The sequence below is a fragment of the Chionomys nivalis genome, chromosome 17 (genome assembly GCF_950005125.1).
Source record: "Chionomys nivalis chromosome 17, mChiNiv1.1, whole genome shotgun sequence".
In the NCBI taxonomy this organism is placed as follows: Eukaryota; Metazoa; Chordata; class Mammalia; order Rodentia; family Cricetidae; genus Chionomys; species Chionomys nivalis.
This window is the reverse complement of record NC_080102.1, coordinates 658,599-682,500: the sequence shown is the minus strand read 5'-3', so window position 1 is coordinate 682,500 and position 23,902 is coordinate 658,599. Positions and strand designations below refer to the sequence as shown.

The window sequence follows — 23,902 nt, the reverse complement described above, 5'->3', positions numbered from 1 at the left end:
AGGTTAAGTAAAACTGTGGGAGAGAACTAAGCCATCTTCCCACAGGCACACAAGCTAACTGCCACACAGGCTCTGACGTATTTACCCATCCTGCTACCAACAGCACCGGTTAGTTTTCATTTCTTCCCTCCTTATTCTTTTATTCATTCAATTTAGAAATCAATGGAACAGCTCCCAGAAAATGCTAGGTATGTCCGCCTAAGTGTGTCACAGCGTATCTCCTTACCTTCCTGCTTCCTGGCTGTGGAAATAGTCTGCTGGCAACAGTAACAGTGCTCTGTGAGCCTAGAGAGGGTGTGCTAATTCACACAGAACTGAGTTCTTGTCTACTGCATGTCTGCAGGGAGCCACCCATTCGTATCATGACTTCAAAGGTCCCAAGAGTGGGGAGAACCAAGAAGAGGAGGAACAGGGTACTCCACAGGTAAAAAAAAAAAAAAAAAAAAAAAAAAAAAAAAAAAAAAAAAAAAAAAAAAAAAAAGCCTGCCTGTATTCCTGCCAGCAGAGGGGTGCTTCTTTTTTTTTTGTTTGTTTTTTTTGTTTTTGTTTTTGTTTTTCGAGACAGGGTTTCTCTGTGGTTTTGGAGCCTGTCCTGGAACTAGCTCTTGTAGACCAGGCTGGTCTCGAACTCACAGAGATCCGCGTGCCTCTGCCTCCCAAGTGCTGGGATTAAAGGCGTGCGCCACCACCGCCCGGCCAGAGGGGTGCTTCTTATCCCACAATGCCTGCCACTGCCTTAAGGAAACAATCTTCCAAACCTGCATGCTTGGCAGTATCTTATTTCTAAATGAACAGATGGGTGAACAGAAAAATGGGATGCTTGTGTTTCATAAGCAGTATGCCATCCCTGAAGTGTGTAAAGTCTACCACTATATTATTACCCATGCTCCACCAAATTCAACTAATGTTTACACAGTGGTTACCAGGCCTCAGGTGCCTGCTACATATATTCACATCTAGTCCTCCTAAAGATCCAAGACATTTGACTAGACCCAGGTTTCAATGCTTAAGCCTTCACCGGACTCCAATATGCACTTTCCACATTAAATAGCTTACCTATTAGTTGATGGCTAGCTAAGTGAAATACAATGCTAACAAGGTCAAATGCATAAACTCGGTGTTTTCATTAGCTAGTAGTTTTGTTCTGTTCTAAGTACAACCATCTCATCCTTACTAAGTATGCTCTCACTACACATAAATACAGGTGCAGATGTGCCCAGGTCCATGTGTTTCTGAGAGTAGAACAAGTTTGTGCAGCACTGATGGTGGACCTGGACACTCACTGAGACCTTAAGACAGGACCTGTTCTAAAGTTCACCATATATTTTTGACACAAGGTAAAAAAAATCTGACTTGGGCTGGAGAGATGGCTCAGCAGTTAAGAGCATTGCCTGCTCTTCCAAAGGTCCTGAGTTCAATTCCCAGCAACCACATGGTGGCTCACAACCATCTGTAATGAGGTCTAGTGCCCTCTTCTGGCCTGCAGGCATACACATAGACAGAACATTGTATATGTAATAAATAAATAAATATTTTAAAAAAACTGACTTAAGATAAATAGAATTTGCTTCGTAACTGGGCGAAAGAAGTTCTACAAGAAAGAGGGCCATGTTAAAAACACCATATTCATCAGGAAGTTAGGCCTAGGTGATAAGAATAGTAAGCAAGTCAACTGTAAAATGTAGCTAAAAGTCAAAGAGCCATTTATAGCAATATAATGCAAGGGTTATTTGTCCCTATACAATCAAGTAGGGCCTTTCAAAAGACTGCTCTGTGCAGTCAAAAGAAAGCAGTATTTGTTAGTACATGCTAATACAACGCCAAGCAAGTGCACCTTGGTCTGAGCAGGCGTAATGCTTTGTGTCTTCAGCGTCATGGTTTCCACTTTGGGAGCAGCACTAGTGAACGAGATCTTTGGACTCAGTCGGGATGTTGTCAGCTCTGGACTCTCTACGTCTTCATCAGCTCCTAGGAAAGAAGTGAAGATGAGCTTAGCATGTGACTCATTACACATATATGTACATTGTCAGGCAATGCCACTGAACGTTGATTCAGAATCAAGATCTCCAGATGCCAGTCCTTAAGCTTTTAGCATAAACAAACCTGTGATCTTCAGTGACTTTGTAGGGGCTGTGGATAGCATGGCAGGAATTTTTTTGTGTGCAAGCACTTTGAACCCTTTCCAATAACCCTGTTTCTCTTGCATATTCAATCTCTTCTGCTACAAGTGATATTTTTGTGCGTGGGAAACATACCGTCTCAAAACCCAGAACCAATCAAAGCATGAAAAGTGTAAATTCTCCTTCAGTTGGCTGCTTATCTCATGGCAAGTCTCTGCCTTCCCTCACATTTTATAACCACCTTTCCCAAGGTGGCGTAGTTCTTCACTAACTCCTGTCCTCCCCACCTCCTCCCCTCTGCCTGCACTGCCCATGTGGATTGACCACATCATCCACTATTGATACTTTCTGTTAAGATCACCAATGTCTTCCATGTTGGCATCCAATGGCATTCTTTTAAGTGGCACTCAATCAGCCCTTCTTGTGTTGGTTGGATAAACGTCTCCCAAAGCCCATGTGATAGACTGGCTATCAACTCACAGTGCTATTAGAACATAGTAAAAGCATGAGAACAGTGTTTCTTAACCTTCCTAGTGTTGCAACCCTTTAATACAGTTCCTTATGTTGTGGTAACTCCCAACTATAAAATCGTTTCATTTTTACTTCATAACTATAATTTTTCTACTGTTAGGAATCATAATGCAAATGTCTGATATGTGACCACAAGGGGGTTGCAACCCACAGGTTGAGAACAACTGCTTTAAAAGGAGGTCTCCTGGAAGATCAGTCACTGGGGATCAGTCTCTTGAAGAGGATACTGTGACCATGACCCCTTACCTGTTTCTCTTTTATTAACTAACCAACTTAAGGTACTCCAAGCTTGATGCTCTGCCTCGTTATTGGCCCAAATGCAACAGGTCAATCAACCAACCATGGACTACACACCAAAACTGTGAGCTAAATTAATCCTTTCTCTTCTTTAAGTTGCTAATCTCAGATATTTTGTTATGGTAACAGAAATCTGACTAACACATTCCTATCACCATTGGACACTGTCAACTGTAATCTCCTTGATACATATTATTTCTTTGAGAGCTTACAACTTCCTAATTTTCTCCTACTTTTCTGTCCATCATAAACAGACACATTTATCCTTTTCCATCAAAATGTCAGATAACAAGCACTCTTTATAGCTCAGTTTTAACCTTTCTCTTTTAAAAAGATTTTAATTTGTGTGTGTGTGTGTGTTTGTGAAATTATTACTTAACAATTCCCTCCTAAACTGGAAATTCCAGAAGGCCAAGAGATCACATTTGTTTTGCTCCTTGAATGTCCAATAGTGTCATAAACACTACAAGCTTTGAGTTGAGAGCTGGTATGTGTTCATTAAGTGACTTCTAAGATTTAAATCTGAAACGTCCCCACAGATTATACTTTATGCACTCTTCTCCAGCCAAGGGCACTGCTTTGGAGGCTGTGGAATATTTAGGACATGGTCTAACTAAAGAACATGGGCTGTTAGGGATGAGTGTTTGAAGGAGCTGGTCTAGATATCCAGATAAAACCAAATGCCGTATGCTCCCACCACCACAGGCCAGTCCACATTGCCAGGCCTTCCTCTCTGTGATTCTCTGAAACCATAAGCAAAATGAGTCTTTCTTCCTTTAACTTGTTTCTGTCAGGTTTGTCACATTGATGAGAACAATAGTTAATACGGTGACTAACCACTAGCTTCCTACACCTGAGAATTTCTGACATGCAAATATAACACTGTTTTTAAGTTAATCATCTGTCAAATCTGTACAAAAATTAAAAACAGACTCAAGCTAGCAAAAACAAATCTGTTTCCTCAGATAAAACTGACTGAAAGATCTCAATTCCTCAAACTAAAACATGTGAGCATTTCTCATAGAAATTATAGCCATGTGATAAACACTTTTGAAAGAAAGAGGCTAATTCAGAAAGAGTGTAAAGTCAGAACTGGGTTTTTAATACTACAAACTGTCTTCTTTAGCTTCAGAATAGGTATACTTGTTATAGTGAAGAAATGGCAGAAAACATTGGCAAAATATAGGATTTGGAATTTAAAAAAAAAATCCCCAATCAACCTATTTTTGGGTTTGAAATTTACTACATTGAGTCCAGAATCTTTACCTGTAAGGTGGAGTGAATAATTTTCTCTCATATGTGCACAGAGTAATGTGTCACTTAACAATGGGGTTATGGGACAATGGTGTTGATTTTATTGTGGAAACATCACTAAGTGTGTGCATAGACCAAGAAAAAAAGGATTACTACACACTAACTAGAAGTGTAAATACATAACACCCCCTTACACACAGAGACACACATCATGCACAAGAGGGCTGGAATGTGGCTCAGTGGGATTAGGTGTAAGATTTGATTTTGATTTGATTTGATTCCTAGCAGATCCAAAAGAAATCAAGAAAAGAGAAAACAGTGTAGTTAAGAGACTTGGGGAGTGTGTTTGTATATGACTACTGTTTGTGCAACTGCAGACTGTTTAATATATTTTTATAATTAGGAATACACCATAAAATAATGATAACAAATATAGTAAGTACAAACATCAATAGCATGCTGTTTACCAACATTGTTAAGGATGACTTACTAGAGCTAAGGTTATTGTTGCACTTGTATGTGACGTGGCAGGTTTGTGTACACTCGTGCCACCATGAACATGAGTAATGGGGTGAACTACAGCACTATTATTAATATGATGTCATCAGCTGACAGGAACTTTTTGGCTCCTGATATAGCACCGGGGTATCATCATAGTATATTCAGTCCATTGCTAGTCAAAATGTCATTGTGGGGTACATGAAAATGTGTCAATCACAGATATAATACATATTTAGAGGTAAACTATACATGAAAAATATTGTATAAGTCATTAATAATGACAGCTCCAAAAATACATGGTTCTTTCATAGTAGCCCACATAATTATCATTAAATTTTGACTTTGTTACTTGATTTGTTACAACAATGAGTCATTTTCTTCTCAATGAATCATTTTTTAAATAAGAACAAAGCCTCAATGAGGAATGATAAGGTTTAATTAAGGGCTTTCAAGATCCCTTCCTTTGTTCCAAAAGAATTTCAAACATGAATCACCCAACTAGGAGAGGGGAGAAGCAATAGCCTACATTGTTTTGGAAGTCTCTTAGACTCCCATGATCAATACCATGCTTTACTTTCGAAAATCAAACCTGTAGTTCTAATCTGGGGTCAGAATATGCGTTTCTTCAGTTAAGGAGGGAAGGGCCTATTTGTTTCATAAAGAGATTTTCACCTATTCACCCTGAGGCTAGCACCACTTTAACCCTCAATTTATGCCATCCTTTCTGGGCATGTGTGGCCTTTTGTTGTATTGTGGTTTGTGCCTTGGTGCTTCCCAGTATTGGTCAGTTCAGTCTTCTCATGTCTGCCAAGACTAGTACTGTATCCCAATGTGCTTGTCACCTTTGTGGCTTTTGTCAGAGGCACTATCTCTCTTTTCTGATGAGTTCATATCTGATTCTTTAAATACCACTTTATCCTGAATGTGACAGCGTCTTTTTTTCTCAATTTGTCATCTTCAAAATCTGTTATTTATTTGTGTTTGACAGTACCTTCTGATGTTGCCATCAATTACATGCTACTATAATGATTATTTTTTATTTCTAGATTTCTTGCTCTCTTAAAGACAGGAAACATCTTTTTCTCTGTGTGTTTCAAGAGTTTAGACCTTGGAGTGGCACAGAACAGATACTCGTGAAGGCTTCTCAGTTTGTTGGTTCCAATTCAGAATCCATGTTTATACAATGTGAGGTCTCTTTTCCTTGCTGGAATGTACTCTCTGGGTCTTCAGACATTCTGTTCCAGGCCATTTGCTGTCCTACCAGATAGTATGAGAGGATATAGTCTAGGTAACACATTGGACAGAACCCTAAGGAGTCCAGGGTTTACAGCTGGGACTGGGCATCTGTGAGCTAAAGCTTCTTAATGGCAGTATGGAATTTCACAACACCAGAGGTAAAGCAATAAGGGGCTGAAGGACAACCCTTTCTCTCAAGCCCCACTTCCTAGTCCTTGTCCTAACTCCATTACTTTCTGGCAATCTTACTGTATGGGATGAGAGCAGGCTCCTTGGATTTTCACATGTGAGAGTAGAAAGGATAACAGAATTAAGGATACCTTTATAACAAGATTGCTATAGGGATAGAGCATCGCTCAGCACAAAGGGCTTCACAAATTTTAGTTACACACGGTACTACCTTTTGTTGAAAAACAATGTCCACAGCACATAGTTGCTGAAGTCAAGATCAATAACTTTTCTGACTATCGTCCTAAAGCTAGAACTGTGGCTGAAGAAACTTGTCCACATTGAAGCCTTATCTCCATCCAGTCCATTTGATGACTGGGTTCAAGGCTGCAGATGCACCACTCCCACTAAATGGATGAGATAGGGAGGTGTGTGAGCACTGTACCCCATTTCCCTTATACTGAAAGTAAACACAATCTTAGGAGGCGTTGGCAAAATGAGTTGTGCAACCTCTACAGATCCACAACAACCCTTGGATCCTAAGATCTGTGATGAAATGGGGGACCACAAAGACCCACATTTATTATTTTTGAGGACATTTTGAAATGACAGTTACAAGACACTTTTGAGGTGCTAAACAAAAAAAGTGCCGTGAGTGAAGGATATGAATAGTGTTGTGGGCTACAGAGAACAACTCTTTCACACTCGTTCTGCATGTGTGAGATCATCGCGCTCCCTTGAATAACTAGGGCTATTTTTACAGCAAGATAGGGTGAAAACTCTTTATTCCTGGGTCAGTTACTGCCTCTTGTTTTTTCAGATTGGTCACTTTCAAAATCAAACATTCTTGTACGTCTAGATGTTTTCCAGATTCAATTGACTTTTGTTTGTCTAGGGCCCTCTGAAATGTAAACCAACCTCATTGTCACACATTTATATTCAGCATAATAACTGTTACCATAGTTAAATCTAATCTGTAATAGACACCTAAGAAAAAAGGGCCTTGCTAAGACTTTCTTACATGCTACCAGCCAGACATTTATTGTTTATCCACTGACTACATACTTAGCTCTTCCTCTTTCTCAGCTTCTTAGGAGGCATTCCTAGCACAGGTAAAACATTTCCAGGTAAGATATACTGGGGAAATTATCCAGACTCGTTTCTTCATCCTTGTGCCTGCATCCTCTGCAATGTGATAGTTCCCTTCATTAAGAGATACAACTTGGGGCTAGGAACATTGCTCAGTGATATGTATGCAAGGGGTCATGGGTGTTATGATTTGAACATAAAATATGCCCCCACAGACTCATGTATTGGACATTTGTTCCTGCCTAGTGGTGCTATTTTACAAGATATTAGAAACTTAGAATGCAGGGGATGTTGGTAACAGGGCTTGCCTTGGGAAGTTATACATAGCCACCATTACCTTCCACATTATCTGCTTCCTGACAACTAAGAAGTGAAGGGTCTCCTCCACTACATATTCCAATTGCCATGTTCCACATAAGCACATGGGGCCAAACAAATCCTCTGAAACCATGAACTACAAAATATCCTTCCTCTCTTTCTTGTGACACTTCTGTCAGGGACTTGGTCAGAGAAATAATAAAGCTAATATTCTGACTTTAATTCCTAGCGCTCAGCTACACACACACACACACACACACGTGTGATGCTGTGCCAAGCTGTAAGTCTAGGATTAGAATTCTACTTCACTCTGTGAACAAATGGCTGGCCACCTGGAGAATGAAGGACCGTGTGGACTAAGGCCAAGTCTGCTCAGTTTTCTCAGACACATGTCAGAGCTAAGCCCAAATCAGCCAAGCTTCAGCTTCAAACATGTGAGGAGCCAGCACTAAATGGCAAACCTGCAGAATAATGAATTAAATGCCTATTGCTGCCAGCATTGGCTTGTTAGGTAGCATTGCAGAGGTGCAACAGATAACATACTAAAGAAGTCAAAGATATGAAGCTAACTTTATATTTCATGGCTGCTACACTGTTCCTGCTACCTATGAGCAATATAAATAAAAGCCTATAAGTTTCAGTTTTTGAGTATAATCTTAACATAAAGCAGACATTTGATAAAACTGGTATTTGTAGGATTTCTTAAAGGGTGGTTTCTATTACTATACTCTGAACATCTTAACAATAAAATTTAAGGCTAGCATCTCAACTCCCTACAAAAGCTTTATGTGGTAAATAAATGGAAATATTTATTTATAAATATATAGACATGTAAATATATAATGCATATAAATATATATTATATGATAAATAAATATTCATTTCCATTTTGTAAATGAGGAAACTGAGACTTAAATTGCCAAGATCTCATAGCTTAAGTTATAAAGAACTAGAATTTGCACCACAAAACTATGCTTATGACTATGACACATGGCACGTCATGGAAGAAGGCATATCAAAATCTGTGAATGCCCAGGCAGTTTTACCTGAGCCAGAGGCAGAAGAATAATCATCATCATCAATAGGATATACACCCGAGGCTTCTTCAATGGAGCTGTTGTCAAGGTACATGTCCTTATCAGATGTCAGCTCTGCTCTCTGAGAAGATAAAGACAAGCAATTCAGAATGGTCAGATTTAAAAGGTACTATTCCAGTTTTGTACATGCTGCATGGAAGACCTGAACCCCTAGTGCTGTTCTCCGAATCCTCTTATCTAGCCATCCCTTATGCAGAATACCTTAGCAACTTACATGACATCAAGGGCTGACCACACACACAGCCTAATCTTATAACAGACATTCAAGTTCGGGCATAGGCTTCATTCATTCCACTCCACTAAACTTGCCTGAGCATCTCTTGTCCCAAGTTAACAAACTATCTGAGGCATTCCTCTCATCACAAATGAGATTCCTTGATGGAGAAAGCTAAGCCACAGAACACTCAAATCACTTAAGACTCTCTTGGAAACCTAAAGCAAGGTATTATGACACTAATCACATTGGGACCCACGAAGACACACCAGACACTCACAGGCTTGGCCATACTTGTCTTTCTCACTACACGTGAGTGCTCTCAGCTACCAGGGAAGTTCAGAGATCTCTGTATAGACCAAACCCGCACTGATGGCAGGCAAGACAACCTGTGTGGAGCAGGGCCTGTGGGGCTCATCTACCAATGGCAAGAGTCCACAGCAAGCTCACTTTTTAGGCTTGCTGGCTTAGCAAAATTTAATGACAAACACAGACAAACCCACAAGAGCACTTTTTCCTGTATTATAGGCACTTGTTGATAGAAATGTGGAGAGGGATCCAGTCACCAAATATCCCAGCTTGACAGCTTCTCAGCTTTTCAATAAGAGGTTACTATTAAAATTCATCTAATCCTGCCAAAGGAGTAACTTGCAGAAACTGTAGACAGAACAGAGATGAACCTTTTTAAAATGGTATTAATAAATTGATATTTTACCACCGGTATCTCAGACTAGCAGCTTCTAAACCAAGTTTGACTTTAAACATGCAACATGAATTATTATTCTATTTTTAATGATCAAATTGGATGTTTGTCTCTCACAGGAATTATAAAAAAATATTTCCCTTACTATGTTGGTTTCAATTAAATTTCTACTAAAAAATAAAACTTGATTTTAGCAGTCAATACTAATGAACCTTCTTGGGACGACTAGTAGGCATTGGCTCTGAACAGCAGCACTTTATCCTCTCAAGTATGAGGGGCTGGCTGGAGGGGCAGGAGGATTTTAAATGTGAGCCCACATTCTCCATGGGCCTTGATGCCAAAGAACAAAAAAGGATGAGACTCACTTTGTCTGAACGATCACACTGACAGATTCAGAGGACAAGCAAGCCCTTAGGGATTTGGGTTCCAGCAAGCTGGTTTGCAGGCATAAGTAATTCCCCTCCCACTCTAGCCAAGAATGTTCTGGAGCTTTCCTGCCACAGTTAGGAGGTTCTACAGAATACCAGTTTTCAAGCCTCTGACCATCCCACACTTTCATTATTAACGCTTGCAAACTGCATGGGGACTCCTGCATACTGTAGCTCCAAGCAACTGACCCCATTACATTCTCAGTTCGACTGAGGGAGAAGACTGTGCACATAAGCTCTCCACATTCCTGGAACCCACATCCATGGATTAAAACTGCTAGAGATTGAAAAATATGTAACACACACATATGTTTGAGGGTAGCCTTTATCTAGTAAGACCCTGTCTCAAAATAAATGAGTATATATAAATAAAAATCTGCACTGAGCATATGCAGACTTCTTTCTTGTCATAATTAAACAGCCATTTGCTTAGCATTTACCTTGTATTAGCTATTATAAGTAACCTAGAGATACACAGGGAAAAGGTTGAATATGTGGAACTCATGGGAAAATCTGTCATTTTATATAAAAGACTTGAGCATTTTTGTGGTGTTAGTATACAAGGGGCATCCTGGACTCAAACTGATACATCAGAATCTTCCCGAAAGCCTCTCACACTCCACACTGCTAAGCTTCAGTACCTGGCTTATAGTGGATGCCCAGAAAACGCTACTTGTGTTAAACTAGTTTGTGGTCCCACCTCAAAGCTATTGCCAGTCCTACCTTGTCTTGTTAACTTATCTAAGGACCCCTTTACCCCTGTCAAATCCAGTCTGCTTTTCAAAACACAGTCTGACTTCTTCAGTTATTTTTCTTGTATTTCCCCTAGTTAGAACTTGCCTTTGACTTTATAACACATGTACCAGTTAAGATAGAGATTTGCTGTTATTTTTAATTGGCTCATATGTATTCTCTTTGCCTCTGGTTGACAACAATATGTCAATACAGATCTTGAATAACCTGTGTGACCTTGTTCTTTGTCCATCTCAAAGTGCATGGGTACTCAATAAATATTTGTCAACGGAGATTACTAAATCACACTGGCTTAAGCAACCTTTGACTCGGGTTTCAGTAACACACACACCAAGACCTCTAGCATCCTTACAGTTAACTGATCTTGAATTCAAGCCTGCGAGGTAACATGCCACATACTTCCAACACAATGTACTATATCTATGTAAATGACCCAGGGCTGTAAAAGTAGAAAAGAGATTTTAGAAACCAGTTTCTCTTTTCTTAACATAGAATGCATTTCATTTTCTTCTTTGCTTGCTCTCTCTCTCTCTCTCTCTCTCTCTCTCTCTCTCTCTCTCTCTCTCTCTCTCTCTCTCTCTGAAATCGGGCATGGCAGTGCTAATACTGAGGTACTTCAATATTGAGTAACAACCAAATTTCTAGTTGGTAGATGATCCAGTTGTCTGGACCAGAACTCTGGTAGGTGGAATTCTCCTAGAGAGCCCAGTAACCTCACATTTCAAGCACGTTGTGTATCATGATGAGCCACTGGTTTAAGAGGTCACTGTGGGGTCTACATTACTATAGGACTTGAGACAAGGCCAGGGGACACCTAGAGAAGTCTGCTTGAAGCCACCTCAGTCCTGTGGCACCAGGGTGGTTCAGGGCTGTCCAGAAATCTGATGTGTTCGGAGGCAGCCAAGATTATTTGTTTTTCCATCATTCATTGGGGTGTAAGCAATTTTGACATCAAATTAAAATCATTATCCACTGCTTAGATTTCAGGAACATTGAGAACACAGTGGGCATCAGTCATATCCTTCTACAGAGTATACTTTAAGAGCAAGAAGGGTCCTTTGCACCTGTAGCAGATAATGCTCCATGAATTCCCCATTGCCCCTTTCCCCTGAAACACTGTTCAAAACAAGACAAATGCCACTTTTTGAAGATTTCATACCCTGTGTTGGTAAAGGATTCTGCAGTTAACATGCTTGAAAACGCTAATAAATTATGTAGCAACATTCATCTTCCACCTAGTCAAACATCCATTCTCCTAGACAGTATATGCTCTGCACATGCTCAGTGCCTTAGTGACACAGAGTGACTGGATGAAGCAACTGAGAGAAAAGTCACAGAGGCCAGCCGTGGAGCAGACTGCAGGATTTCATGCAGAAGCTGTTTAATTTGGCTCTCACCATGGCTATGAGGCAGAGCTGATGCTGTTGGCAAACAGGGTTCAGAGAACAACAGAGCTGGCCTCTCAGACCTTCCCCCTCCAGGCCACTGCAAGATGTGAATACAGGTTCAGAAAGAAAGCTGTGGAAAGCAAGGAAGTAGCAGGAAGAAGAAACCTGCTATAGGTTGAACAAGGAGGAACTCTGTCTAACATCCTACTGATCCAATTCCTCTCATGGAGAATGAGGTTGCCTAAAGTCAAAGGTGCCAAAGGAGAACGAAAGTTGCCTTTCATTAATTTTGAAAAATAGCTTTGGACAAAGATACTGTTGTACTTTACTGTGGTGAATATGACAGGAACAAGTCCATAGACATTTACAAACACTCATTTTAAGGGTTTGTTTAAAAAGACTAATCTACTATCTAACAATTTTCCAGGCTTACCCTGTTTTCCTACATATACTACATCTGAACTATTCATAGAAAAAGGCAAGGTCAAAGGTGTAGTTGCATAGGAAAAAAATTCTCAAATCCTATACTTAAAAAACTCACATTGCAGAACTATGGTACAGGTCCTGAGTTACACAGAAAGCTCCATGGTATGTGCTTTTGTGTGTGTCCATTTGTATGCATGTAATCAGAAAACAGAGTGTGTAGGAAGAGGAAGGCTATTGGAAGAGACAATATGACCAAAGTATGACATGAAAAATACTTGATTTTAAAAATAATAAACTTATCTTGGTTGAGGGTGTAGCTCAGTGGCAGAACCTATTTCAGTGTCTTCTGCGTTCCCTGCCTTGCCCACCATCCCTGTGCTCTGGGGGGCAGCATGAGAAGGAGGCTCACCATGGAGAAGCCGGGGTTTTCTGATAGGCTGACTCATCAGGGCTTTTGAAGACAACCTAGTTGACACCACATCTGGGAAAAATAGATAAACATTTCTTGCCTTTATAGGGTGTGCTGAGTTAGCCCCAAACTGTGAGGAAGGCTCTCAGGAAAGATGTCCATGCCTATAAAAGAAACCCCAACCCATTAAGAATACCTCCAGTGAGCTATCACTGGTGGTGCACATATATGTAATCTCAGCACCAAGGAGGCTGGGGCAGGAGGACCAGGGTTTAAGGTAAGTTTGGTTGGCAAAACAAGTTTCAGGCCACACTAAAAAATGGCATAAAAGAAGAAATGAAAGAAACTAATTTCCTGAGAAAGTAGATGCATAATGAATGTCTTAGTGTGCTCATCCACAGAAAAACTGTTTCTAATAAGTCAGCAAAGTGCTAGTCTCAGAAAAAATGTAAATGGTTGAAATAGCATTTAAAAAGTAACCCAGAGTTAGTGCAAGAAACTAACTGTGAATACTTCTCTCCATTTAACAAAGAACTGCATCCAGTCAAGAGTAGTCAGACTTACTAAGCAAAAATTCTCACATATAACTGTGTTTTAATACAGTGTTCAGTGCAATGATCAACACACATATCTTTTACCTAAATCAAAATAACCTTGTCAGGGTGTTGTGTGGCCCATGAACACTAACTAGACTTTGTGGCCCAATGCTTTCACAGAAGTCTCACTGCATGGATGCTGTATATATGGCACTAAAAACTATTTGACTTCCAACTGTGTTGTTTATTGATTCTCCTGAAATTAGCCTGGCTCAATAACTAGGTTGTTGGATAGGTTTAAAGTAACATGTCAGATTTTGGGTCCAGATGATCTTACATGCTTCTTTAGCAGAATGAAGCCACCTTCTTCCCTGCCCCATACCATGCATTTGAATACACAAAATGGAATATCTAGTCCCCAGTTTCATTTCTCTTTAATCTAGAACTGATCAGACATACTAAGTACAGATATGTTCATTTGCTGACAATCATTTTCTTGGCATACTATTCTCCAAACCTTATGGACATAATCTGTTGGTTTTCACAGGCCACCTTTTCATGATGAAGAATGCTTAACTGAAGGAACCAAGTAAGAAGGACATCGAAACCTCTGCACCTATGTACTTGACACAGCTCCTGCTTTGTAGTAATTACAGAGGAAACCCATTTAAAAAAATCTCATCTGGAGACAATTTTCACTTATTGCCCTTCTGTAATTTGTGAATTTTGAAATTACTGCTTTACAAATCTTATTAATATATTTGCTTTTAAAAAGTACCTTCTGGGGCTAAGGAAGTAGCTTAATGGTAGACCATTTGCTTAGCATGTATAAGGTCCTAGGTTCGATCCCGATCTCCAACCTCTCTCTCTCTCTCTTTCCTGAAAAAAGTTGGTTTATTGCTCATACTAAAAAAAAAAAAAAAAAAAGAGTCTTCCTCTTTTGTAACAACCACAACAGAAAAGATGACCAAGGGATTAAGAAAAACAAACACGAAACTGACAAGTCATACTTCTGTTTGCAGTCATGGCTTCAGATTTCCAAGCTAGGATGGGAGCAGCCTTTGTGTTGAGTTAATTTTTTGGCAACAGAAGCAGGAATTTCCAAAGCAATGCACAGTAAGGCAGTGCCTGGGACGGCGAGTGGGCTCTGATGAATATGCATGACACACAAAAGGAAAATGTCCATTACTTGCAGATGTCATCCACCTCATGCCCTTTCCATTTTTTGGAACAGCAGAGGAAAGCAGGATGTTAGTAGATACATTATTGTAATCATTGCTGCTTTTCCTCTTCCCAAACTAGAATATTCCAGTATTTATATTGATATCCATATGATCACAGTTTATATTGTAGTAAAAATAGAGGCACTGTGAGCCAAACCTGAAAGATCCAAGTGTTGAGAGGGTCAGTATTAATGAATCCTAGTGGAAGTAATGAGATGCTGTTTACTGGTAGAGTCTGGCAGGAGAGAGGGGGGGAAATATTTGGAATTTATTTCTTATTCATAAGTGTTTTGTAAAAACTATCATCATAGAACACATTCTAAGACAAGCATAAGAAGTCAACTAGTGTGGGAAGTCCTTCTGTACTCTCTCCCTAGTTGGAACTGTCTTTGAAATTTCCTGTTTAATGGAAAAGTCTGCTGGATACTATGGGCCTGTGGGCTGAAGATTGGTGCCTAATGTTACAAAAGAACTTTGGGTGACTGTCCAGGCAGCGAGATGTCTCTTTCAATTCTAGAGTTTTGGGAGTTGCTTACAATGCACTTCCTGTTTACTTAGTTAATATTATATCCTTCTGGAGTCTTTGATGGAGTTGAAGAATAGATAGTTGTAATTATAGTTTTCCTTATTTATGATAAGATAAAGTAGATATAAATATTTTAACTATAATTCTTGCTTGATACCTGTTTTGTTATATGTGATTTTACTATGTTAAAGTTAAACATTCCTTTATATTTAAACAAAAAAGGGGAAATGGTGTGGGAAGCCCTTCTGTCTATGTGTTGTTTTTATTGGTTAATAAATAAATCTGTTTAGGCCAGTGGCTTAGCAGAATAGGGCAAGGCGGAAGTTCCAAGTAGAGAAGGAGAGAGTAGGCAGAGTCAGTGACATGCCATGTAGCTGCCTGCACGAGGTAGATGCACTAGAACTTTGCAAGTAAGCCACAGCCATGTAGCGATACACAAATTAATATAAATGGGTTAATTTATGATATAAGAGCTAGCTAGAAATATGCTTAAGCTATTGGCCAAACAGTATTGCAAATAACAGTTTCTGTGCAATTATTTCATTTCTGGGCAGCCAGGAATTAACAAGAAGCCTCCCACAACAGCTAACAAGTTCTGGTTTGAATTTAATAATTCATTCTAAGGAGTTTTTCAACACCTACAATTCTAGGCTCATGTTCATTCTCCACCCAAATCTGGGGTGACACAATGACATGGGAAGCCTATGGGACAGAAAAATGGAAGTGACACTCAGGAGACAGAGGCAGACAAATCTCTGAGTTAAGGGTCCAGCATGATCTACAGAGAAAGTTCCAGGACAGCCAGGGCTACACAGAGAAACCCTGTTTCAAAAAACCAAACCAAACAAACAAACAAACAAGGTGGAGGGCTGCTAAGGAATGACTACACATAAATACACACATATGACTATGTGCCACATACACATGCATACATCCTAAAAGCATGCATGCTACACACACACAAACACATAAAACAAGCCACAGAGAGCAAGGATCACAGAAGAGTTATCCATTTCATTTAAGCTCGTAAAGGCAACAGATCTAATAAAACAGACAGGAGATCAGGAACTAACTGCCAATTGTCTTTAGCTACTTTCTGCTCCTAGTCACTTAAGGCAGAAAAATGCACTCTAAGTTATGGGGAAATTACTTGGTTACCCAGGCAACAAGCTGAGTGTACAGCTTGACACCTGTAGGTCTCAGATGTCAGATACATATCCAGTTTCTGACCTGCTCCTGGCTTTCAGTATCTTTGCTATGACACAGATGTCACCTGCAACTGGAGCCCTCCTGCTGATCAGGGGGAGCCTGAGTTGACTCCATGACTAGATCATATAAGCGATTTGTTTACAGAAGACAGCAGTTATAGGTACTCATTTACAGTAAAGACTGAAAACACATTGACACTTAGAAAAAAAACACAGAAAAAAATCTAAATCAACACATTTACAACCTTAACAAAGGCAATAATGCTAAAACAGAAACAATAAACTCAAAGGTTAGGTAAGAACAGTGCTTTCACAGGTAGAATGGAAATAGCTGTTCTGAGTGACAGGCCATGATCACCTGGCAGAAAGTCACTATGCAGTTTCAGCTGCCCCAGGCTATGTTTCTTCTCATTATAGAAAGGAACTGTTCTTGACCAAACTTTTTAGTCAGATAAAACAAAGGAGGAGGTCCCAATAGCTTTTAAAGAAATGATTTTCTTGATAGAGAAACCAGGGAGAGATTTAAAGCTGCTTGAGTCTACCGTGGAACCCAGTGTTCAGTTTGACAGCACACGGTAAAACAAGATTATTAGCACAGCCCACGTGCAAAGATGACCCACAAATTCACGAGACATTCTGATTTTGCCTCACTCTTACACAAGTCTTCTGACCGAAAGAAAACTTGCAGAACTCGAATAGACTTAAATCTAGCACAGCATGAGCAGAGCCTCCCAAACTGCAATGTGACAAGTAGGGCTGGGGCAGGAGCTCCCAATCACATGGGATGAGAAATAGCCATGTGGACTGGGCTATCCCAAAGTAAATAGTTTTTAGAAAACACTCTTCATAGGAAAAACTTTTATTGAGTAGATACTGATAACTACAGAAACTCATAACTAGACAGAGCATGGAAAATAAGACCCTATAGTGTATGCAGCCCCAAATGTGATATCTATGTTTTGCCCCCTTCCTAAGGCTCAGGGATCACCATGGAAGAGGAGATAGAAAGAATTTTAGGAATCAGAAGCTGCAAAGAACTACTGAGAAACTTCTCCAGATAGGGTTGTAAGACATAGGAACTCACAGTGGCTGCAGCTACATACACAGACCTGTAAACAATTACACCAGTGAAAAGCCCCCCACATAAGTGGTGGAGGGGAAGAGCTACTGTCAGTTGAAGGCTACTGGGAAGGAAGAATCAGCTTTCTTAAGGGATGTGTGCCCTAACAAGTTGCCCCTAACAAGTTGTCATGTTCCACCAGATGGCCTCCTGCCACATACACACTGGTAGCACTGAACAGACTCAGACGCACATAAACTTGAGAGGGAGAAGCAGTGAAGGATTATGGGAAACACTGAGGAGGGAGTGGGTTGCTGATTTGATCAAACATATTATATACATACATGAACTTTTCAATAAATAACTAAAAGTTAACAGAGATAGAGAAGGGGTAGAGTGAGTGTTGTGCTAGGTTATGGCCTGTGCTCTTTATTTGAAGAGCACATTCATAATCTTGAGAAATGAAGGGAACAATAAAACCATGAACAATAATATTTTTCCACCAACAGTTAACACTTCATAGCCATGCATACTGATATACTGGCCAAAGGCTACAAAACTCAGAAAGGCAACCTAACTCCCTAGAGTCTGATCTTCTTCGATCAGAACTTAGACCTGTCTGAGAAGACACCTGATGGTCTGCTCACATGATCATTTGACCTATGCTATGAGGTTGTAGAGGAAGAAAGGAGGTAAAAAGAGGCTTCAAGATGATAAGATTTTGTGCTTTATTAAAAATATTTTATAATCACATAAAAAGTGTTTTAAAAAGCAGCATATTTTATTATTTTTGCCTCAAAGAAGGATGATGCATGGTAATTCATTAGCAATTATTAAAGTAGAAGTTAGAATGCATGTTCATAAACACCAATTCATTATAGATAAACATTTAGTTGGTTGAAAATATGAGAGATTAACAAAAGTAAATATTTATGAGTCATATATATATATATATATATATATGTCTTATTATCCTGAAAATTGAAAGAATTCTTTCTCCAACTTTGTCCAAGAACAACAAAAGTTACCAGCTGATTCCACCAGGTTTTGCAGGAAGTCGTACCAAAGGCTTCCTTCCACAATGGCCCAGCAACCAAGAGTGCCAACTAAATATGGTGATACAAAAGTCACCCACTCTCTAAGTATTCCCCTTACCAGAATCTTCAGTGTGTCCAAAGTAAAAGGCCACCCCATTCCCATACATGTCTTCTGTAAGGCAGATTTTGGCTGAGTATATATAAAATGTTCCTTGGGCAGGCACAATGGCAAACATCTGCAATCCCAGCGGTGGGGAAGCTGAGGCAGAAGAGTCACAAGACAAGGCCAGTTTGGGCTGTACAGTTTTAACTTGCCAAAACAACAACACCAACAACACAAAACCCCAAAACATAAACTGTATTATCTAATTTTTTTAAAATGAAAATCCCCTACTCAGTTTCATCTTAATTATCCAGGGCATGCAATTGATGCAGAATCAACTGGTGCAGATCAGTGTGTAGCCTGACTAGTGAGGTCATGGTGCACACGTGTGAAATACCAAAGGAAGGTGTGTCCACCCAACAAGGGCCTCAGGACAGCAGCTGAAGACCTGAAGGCTGGGGAGCAATCTCTCACCACTGTAACCAGCTGTGACTAGAAACCCCTAGCTCTGCCCAATGCTCTGCAACAGGCACATCCCCTGACTCCTCTTCCTGCAGTTTAACCTTGTGTGCTGTGGCCTGTACAAGAGCAACTTCTCTTTACTCCTCCTGCTTTTGAAGCTGAAGAATGTGGCTGGATGAATGCAGCTTCCAAGACAACCTCTCTGGCATGCGTGCCAGGCACTCTGCACCTACGAGCCTTTCTCCTGCCTGGATGGCCCTGTCCTACAGGCAACGGCCACAGTTTCTTCCAGTGGTCACATTGCAGGGCAGCCCCCATGGAAACCCATTTGGAATTGTTCAAGCTCAGCCCATAGAATGCCATTTTAAAATCAGATTGTTCCTTTACATCCTATGTAAAAGTAGCTGTAATCAATCGTTCTGGGTGGGTTGGGAGCTCTGTAAAACACTGTCATTCCAAAAGCCTTAATATTGATTCTTTTCCTTTTCACAGCTTTTAAGAAAACAATTCATCGTTAAGAAACCATCAACAATTCTTCTAAACTTCACTAACATGAAACACTATCTAAATTACACACACACATACACATGCACACACACCATAGCATATATGACAAACCCATCTAATACTCTGTCTTTTCAAGGGAGACAGAGAGTTGTTTTTTTTCTTTGTAAAGTCAATTGAATAAGCTCAATAATTATTAAATCCTGATTAAACCTGAGCTATTCTTGTAACAGTTGCTTAGCAGGCAAGTGTGGTTTAAGGACTGAATAAAAATTCAACTTCATTTGAGATCTGGCATTTCAAATTCTCAATTTCCCAAATAATATACTATTTTCTATGTGTCTATTTTTAGAGAAAACTATCAATTCTAGGCCTGTATTTATACACAGTTATGATTCCAAGTGATCACACCCTGACTGAACATCCAAATACCAGAATATGTACAGTCTTTTTTTAACAGGAATTATGGTATATATGTTATTCTGTTAAGTTCACTTTTTCTATAATAGGTCTCTTAGGAACTCAGACATTTCAAAAGGCAGTAAGTCAATATTTAAAGTTTCAATGTACAGACAGTGCAATTTAGCATTTGCATCTAAAATCATACTAAAACCCATCACCAATGTCAACAGCAAATTTCCATATTAGATACCAAGGAAAAACACAATTTAATATAATGTTTGGTATTGGTAATTTTGTTTCAAAAGGAAAACTGAAGACTTTGTTAAAATACCATATGTAAAATGAAGGTAAGACTGAAATCTAAACGGAGTGACAGCCAGCAACACCGTGCATCAGCATTATACCCACCGTGGGAATGAAATTAGATCTGACCACATCCAAAGGGCTGGAAAAAAAGGGGAAAACTTAACTTCTATTTGCTTTGCTCCCAAATAACAGTAATTTCAATTTCAAGGGAACTAGCTACAATTTCTGTGGCAATTGTCCACTATTCATTCAAGCTTCACATTCCTGGCATGTGGTGACCGTAGGAGTTTATGGAAAGGATGGGCGTGAGCTCACTGTTTTTACTTGAGAAGTTGAACTCCCTCTCCACACCTATCCCAGCCCCTCAAATTAGAGAAAGCATTTGCTTTTCACCCAACTAAATTAGGAAGACTTGAGAGTTCTGTAAGACTCCTTAACACTAGCTGATCAAGGGTCCAAACTGTTGTCAAGCCAAGCATCCTGGAGCTGACACATGGGGCATTTCACAGCTTCGCTGGCTTTGACAGCCTTTTTATCCCCACTTCCCCCCCAGCAAACAAATCTCTCGGCTTCATCTCTTTTATTGTAAAGTGGCAGTTGCACAAAAGACCTAAAGCATTAGAGAAACCAGAATCTGCTTGGTCAACTAATTCCAATCCCATCCTCCAGTTGGAATGCTTTTATGTGAATCAGGGCTGGCCCGCGAAAGTTACTGCAATGAAGGAAATTTGTGCATCTGTGTTGTTCAAAACAGTAGCCACCAGCCACAGACAGCTATGGAGCAGTGGGCAGGTAGCCAGTGCACTGCAATTGAGATACTCGTTTTTTATTTACTTTTAATCAATTTATGTTCTAGTAGCCACATGTGACTGGTGGATGGTGTTATTGAACAATGCATTTCTACAGGGATTTGAGATGATGCTCTGGGCCCTCAAAAGCCATCTACACTGCCAAGCTAAGTTTCTCCTCTTGGATAAGCTGCTTAACTGAATATTTGCAGTAGTCAGTGCCTAACAACTTAATTGCCCTGTCTATTCCAATCTACCTAACTAGATCATTTAATGACTATTGATTCAACAACTCTTATGTACAGAGGCATTCTATTATTTGTTTAAAAATACAACAGTAAGGGCTAGTTTAGTGGGTAAAGCTGCCTGCTGCCAAGACTGGAGGCTTGAGTTTGAATTCTCCAGGTTTGCCTTCTTACCTCCACACATGTACTACCACATGTGTGTGCACGTGTGTGCTTGCACACACATACACAAACACACATTTTAAAATATGCAATAGTAGGTTATGTGAATGGAGAAACAAATGGGTACATCACTCAGCAATAAACACAAATGAGCCAAAAAGAAACATGAAGGAAGTGTGACTTGTATCTTGCCTAAAATAAGAATACTTAACATTGTATACTTAACATTGTATACTTAACAGTATACTTTACATTGTATGAATCCTAATTCAGGATATTTTGGAAAAGGCAGAACTATAGAGATGTTAAAAACATCAGTAGTTACCAGGAAAATGGCATTACAAAAGAGGGAGATGAATAAGTGCAGTATACTGAACTTAAAGGCACTGAAATATCCTACACAATCCTATAACGGTGGATGCAAGGCAATAGGAAGCTATCAAAACCCACAGAATATTGCAATAAGAAGAATCAACCTTAACACCAATTCTGAATTATAGTTAATAATAATGTCTCAGTACTGATTTGTTGATTGCAAAAAAGATGCACCTCACTAAAATAAGATGTATTAGTATATAAAATGGGGGAGGGGGTCTTTGATGGTTAGCTTTAGTTGTCAATGTAACAGAGTTCTGAAATACCCAGAAAGAGAGTACTGATGAGGCATTGTCTATGTGGGGTTGTTTGACCAGAGGACATGTCTGTCCAGGATTGTCTCTGCTAGTTAATGGATGTAGGTAGCACCTCTCCCTAGGGAAGGTGTCCTGAACTGTACAAATGAAGAAACCGAGCCAAGCACAAGCAGAAAAGCAAGCAGACATACATCCACTTCTTTCTGCTCCTGACTATTGGAGATGATGAGAATTGCTGTTTTCAGTTCCTACAACCAAGATGGACTGTAACCAGGGATTGTTATCCAAAGTGAAAATTTTCCCCCCTAAGTCAAGACATTTTATCATAAAGACATAAATTAAGCTAAACAGAAGGTATGAAAAATATTATGTATTTCCTACTCAATTATTCTATAAACTTAAAATGCTACCAAAAATTAAGACAAAGTCAAATTCGTAGAGAACTCTTTAGGCCTTCCACATACTCTGAGCTACGGCCTGGGTTATGTTCCCTTCTACAGTAAGTAGGTGCTTTATTAGGAAATCTGTCAGCAAACACCTGAGTGCTCAGCTGTCTTCTCTTCATCATACCAGACGCAATTAGAATAAACAAAGAGATGCATGCTCTCAGATTTCAGCATGACAAGTGTTATAAGTGTGGTGAGTGTTTTCTATGTATTCTTAATCAGTTCTCCTGGACAGCACTGCTGTTATCTCAAGAGGAGAAGAAACTGTTATCAGTCAATGGGAAAGTGTAGCCTGGACTATGAATACAACTCATTTGCCTACATACATATCTTACACAGTTAGTTGCCGCCGATCCATCCATTTACCCATCACAATCGCATGAACAGTCTCTGATGTATTGACTTAATTTCAGAATATAAAAGATCCATTAGATCACATTTTAAAATACTAGAAAAGACATTTGGGGGACAACTAGCAAATCTGACTGTGGGCTAGATATCAGACAATATTGTTGAAGCATTGACTTTTTTAGGTGATAATAGCTTTACTCATATGGGGGACTACTAAAGTCTTCAGAGGAGCAGTATCCTCTCACTTCCTACTGATGGAAGACCAACACACACACACACACACTATGATAATGTACCACCAATTATTGAATTTAGATATATTATCCTGTTATTTTAATTTTCTATACATTTGAGAATTTACAACTAAAAAGTGAATGTAGGGGATGATACCAGTTGAAAATGTTTTTCAATATTTTCATCCCAGTTAGAAGATCAAGCTGAATTTCACTAAGAATTATGCCAGCTAGTAGGTGGTTGGGACTCATGACATATATATAAAGTTGTAGTTAACAGATTATTGTATTGGAGAAAAGGTACCTGTCAACAGATCAACACATCCTAATCAGAAGAATCTTCATTACGGACAGAAACAGAATCATAATGGTTTTGATATGATTTATCCTGAGAGTTTATGAACTGTGTGAAAGTTAGGATCTATTTTTCGTGTGTTGGTTATTTTTCTTAAATTATTAGATGTATTTACTTGTTTCATGTGGGGGTGGGCACATATGTGCCACAGCATACATGTGAAAGTCAGACAAAAACTTGCAGGAGTTGGTTCTCTCCTTCTACTGTGTGGGATTTAGAGATCAAGCCCAGGTTATGAGGTTTGTAATACGTACCTTCCGAGCCTAGTAGGACCTTTACAGGTGGGGCTGAGCTGGAGATATTTAGGTCATGAGAAGAATTTCCCACCAACGGGGTTAAAGTAGGCTTTGTGGAATCCTTGGACTCTTGAAAAGCATATTGTAGTAAAAAG

At 39.5% G+C, this 23,902-nt stretch overlaps 1 protein-coding gene across 1 annotated transcript in view; it reads right to left on the bottom strand.

Annotated features, from left to right (window-relative positions):
* The window catches only part of Sdc2 (syndecan 2), a 99,026-nt gene that overhangs the window by 6,501 nt on the left and 68,623 nt on the right, over positions 1–23,902 (bottom strand). The window contains exons 2-3 of the mRNA XM_057792783.1: positions 8,561–8,672; positions 1,835–1,968 (exon numbers count right to left, since the gene is read on the bottom strand). Coding sequence (XP_057648766.1) covers positions 1,835–1,968; positions 8,561–8,672 — 246 coding nt within the window. The remainder of the gene's footprint in view (positions 1–1,834; positions 1,969–8,560; positions 8,673–23,902) is intronic.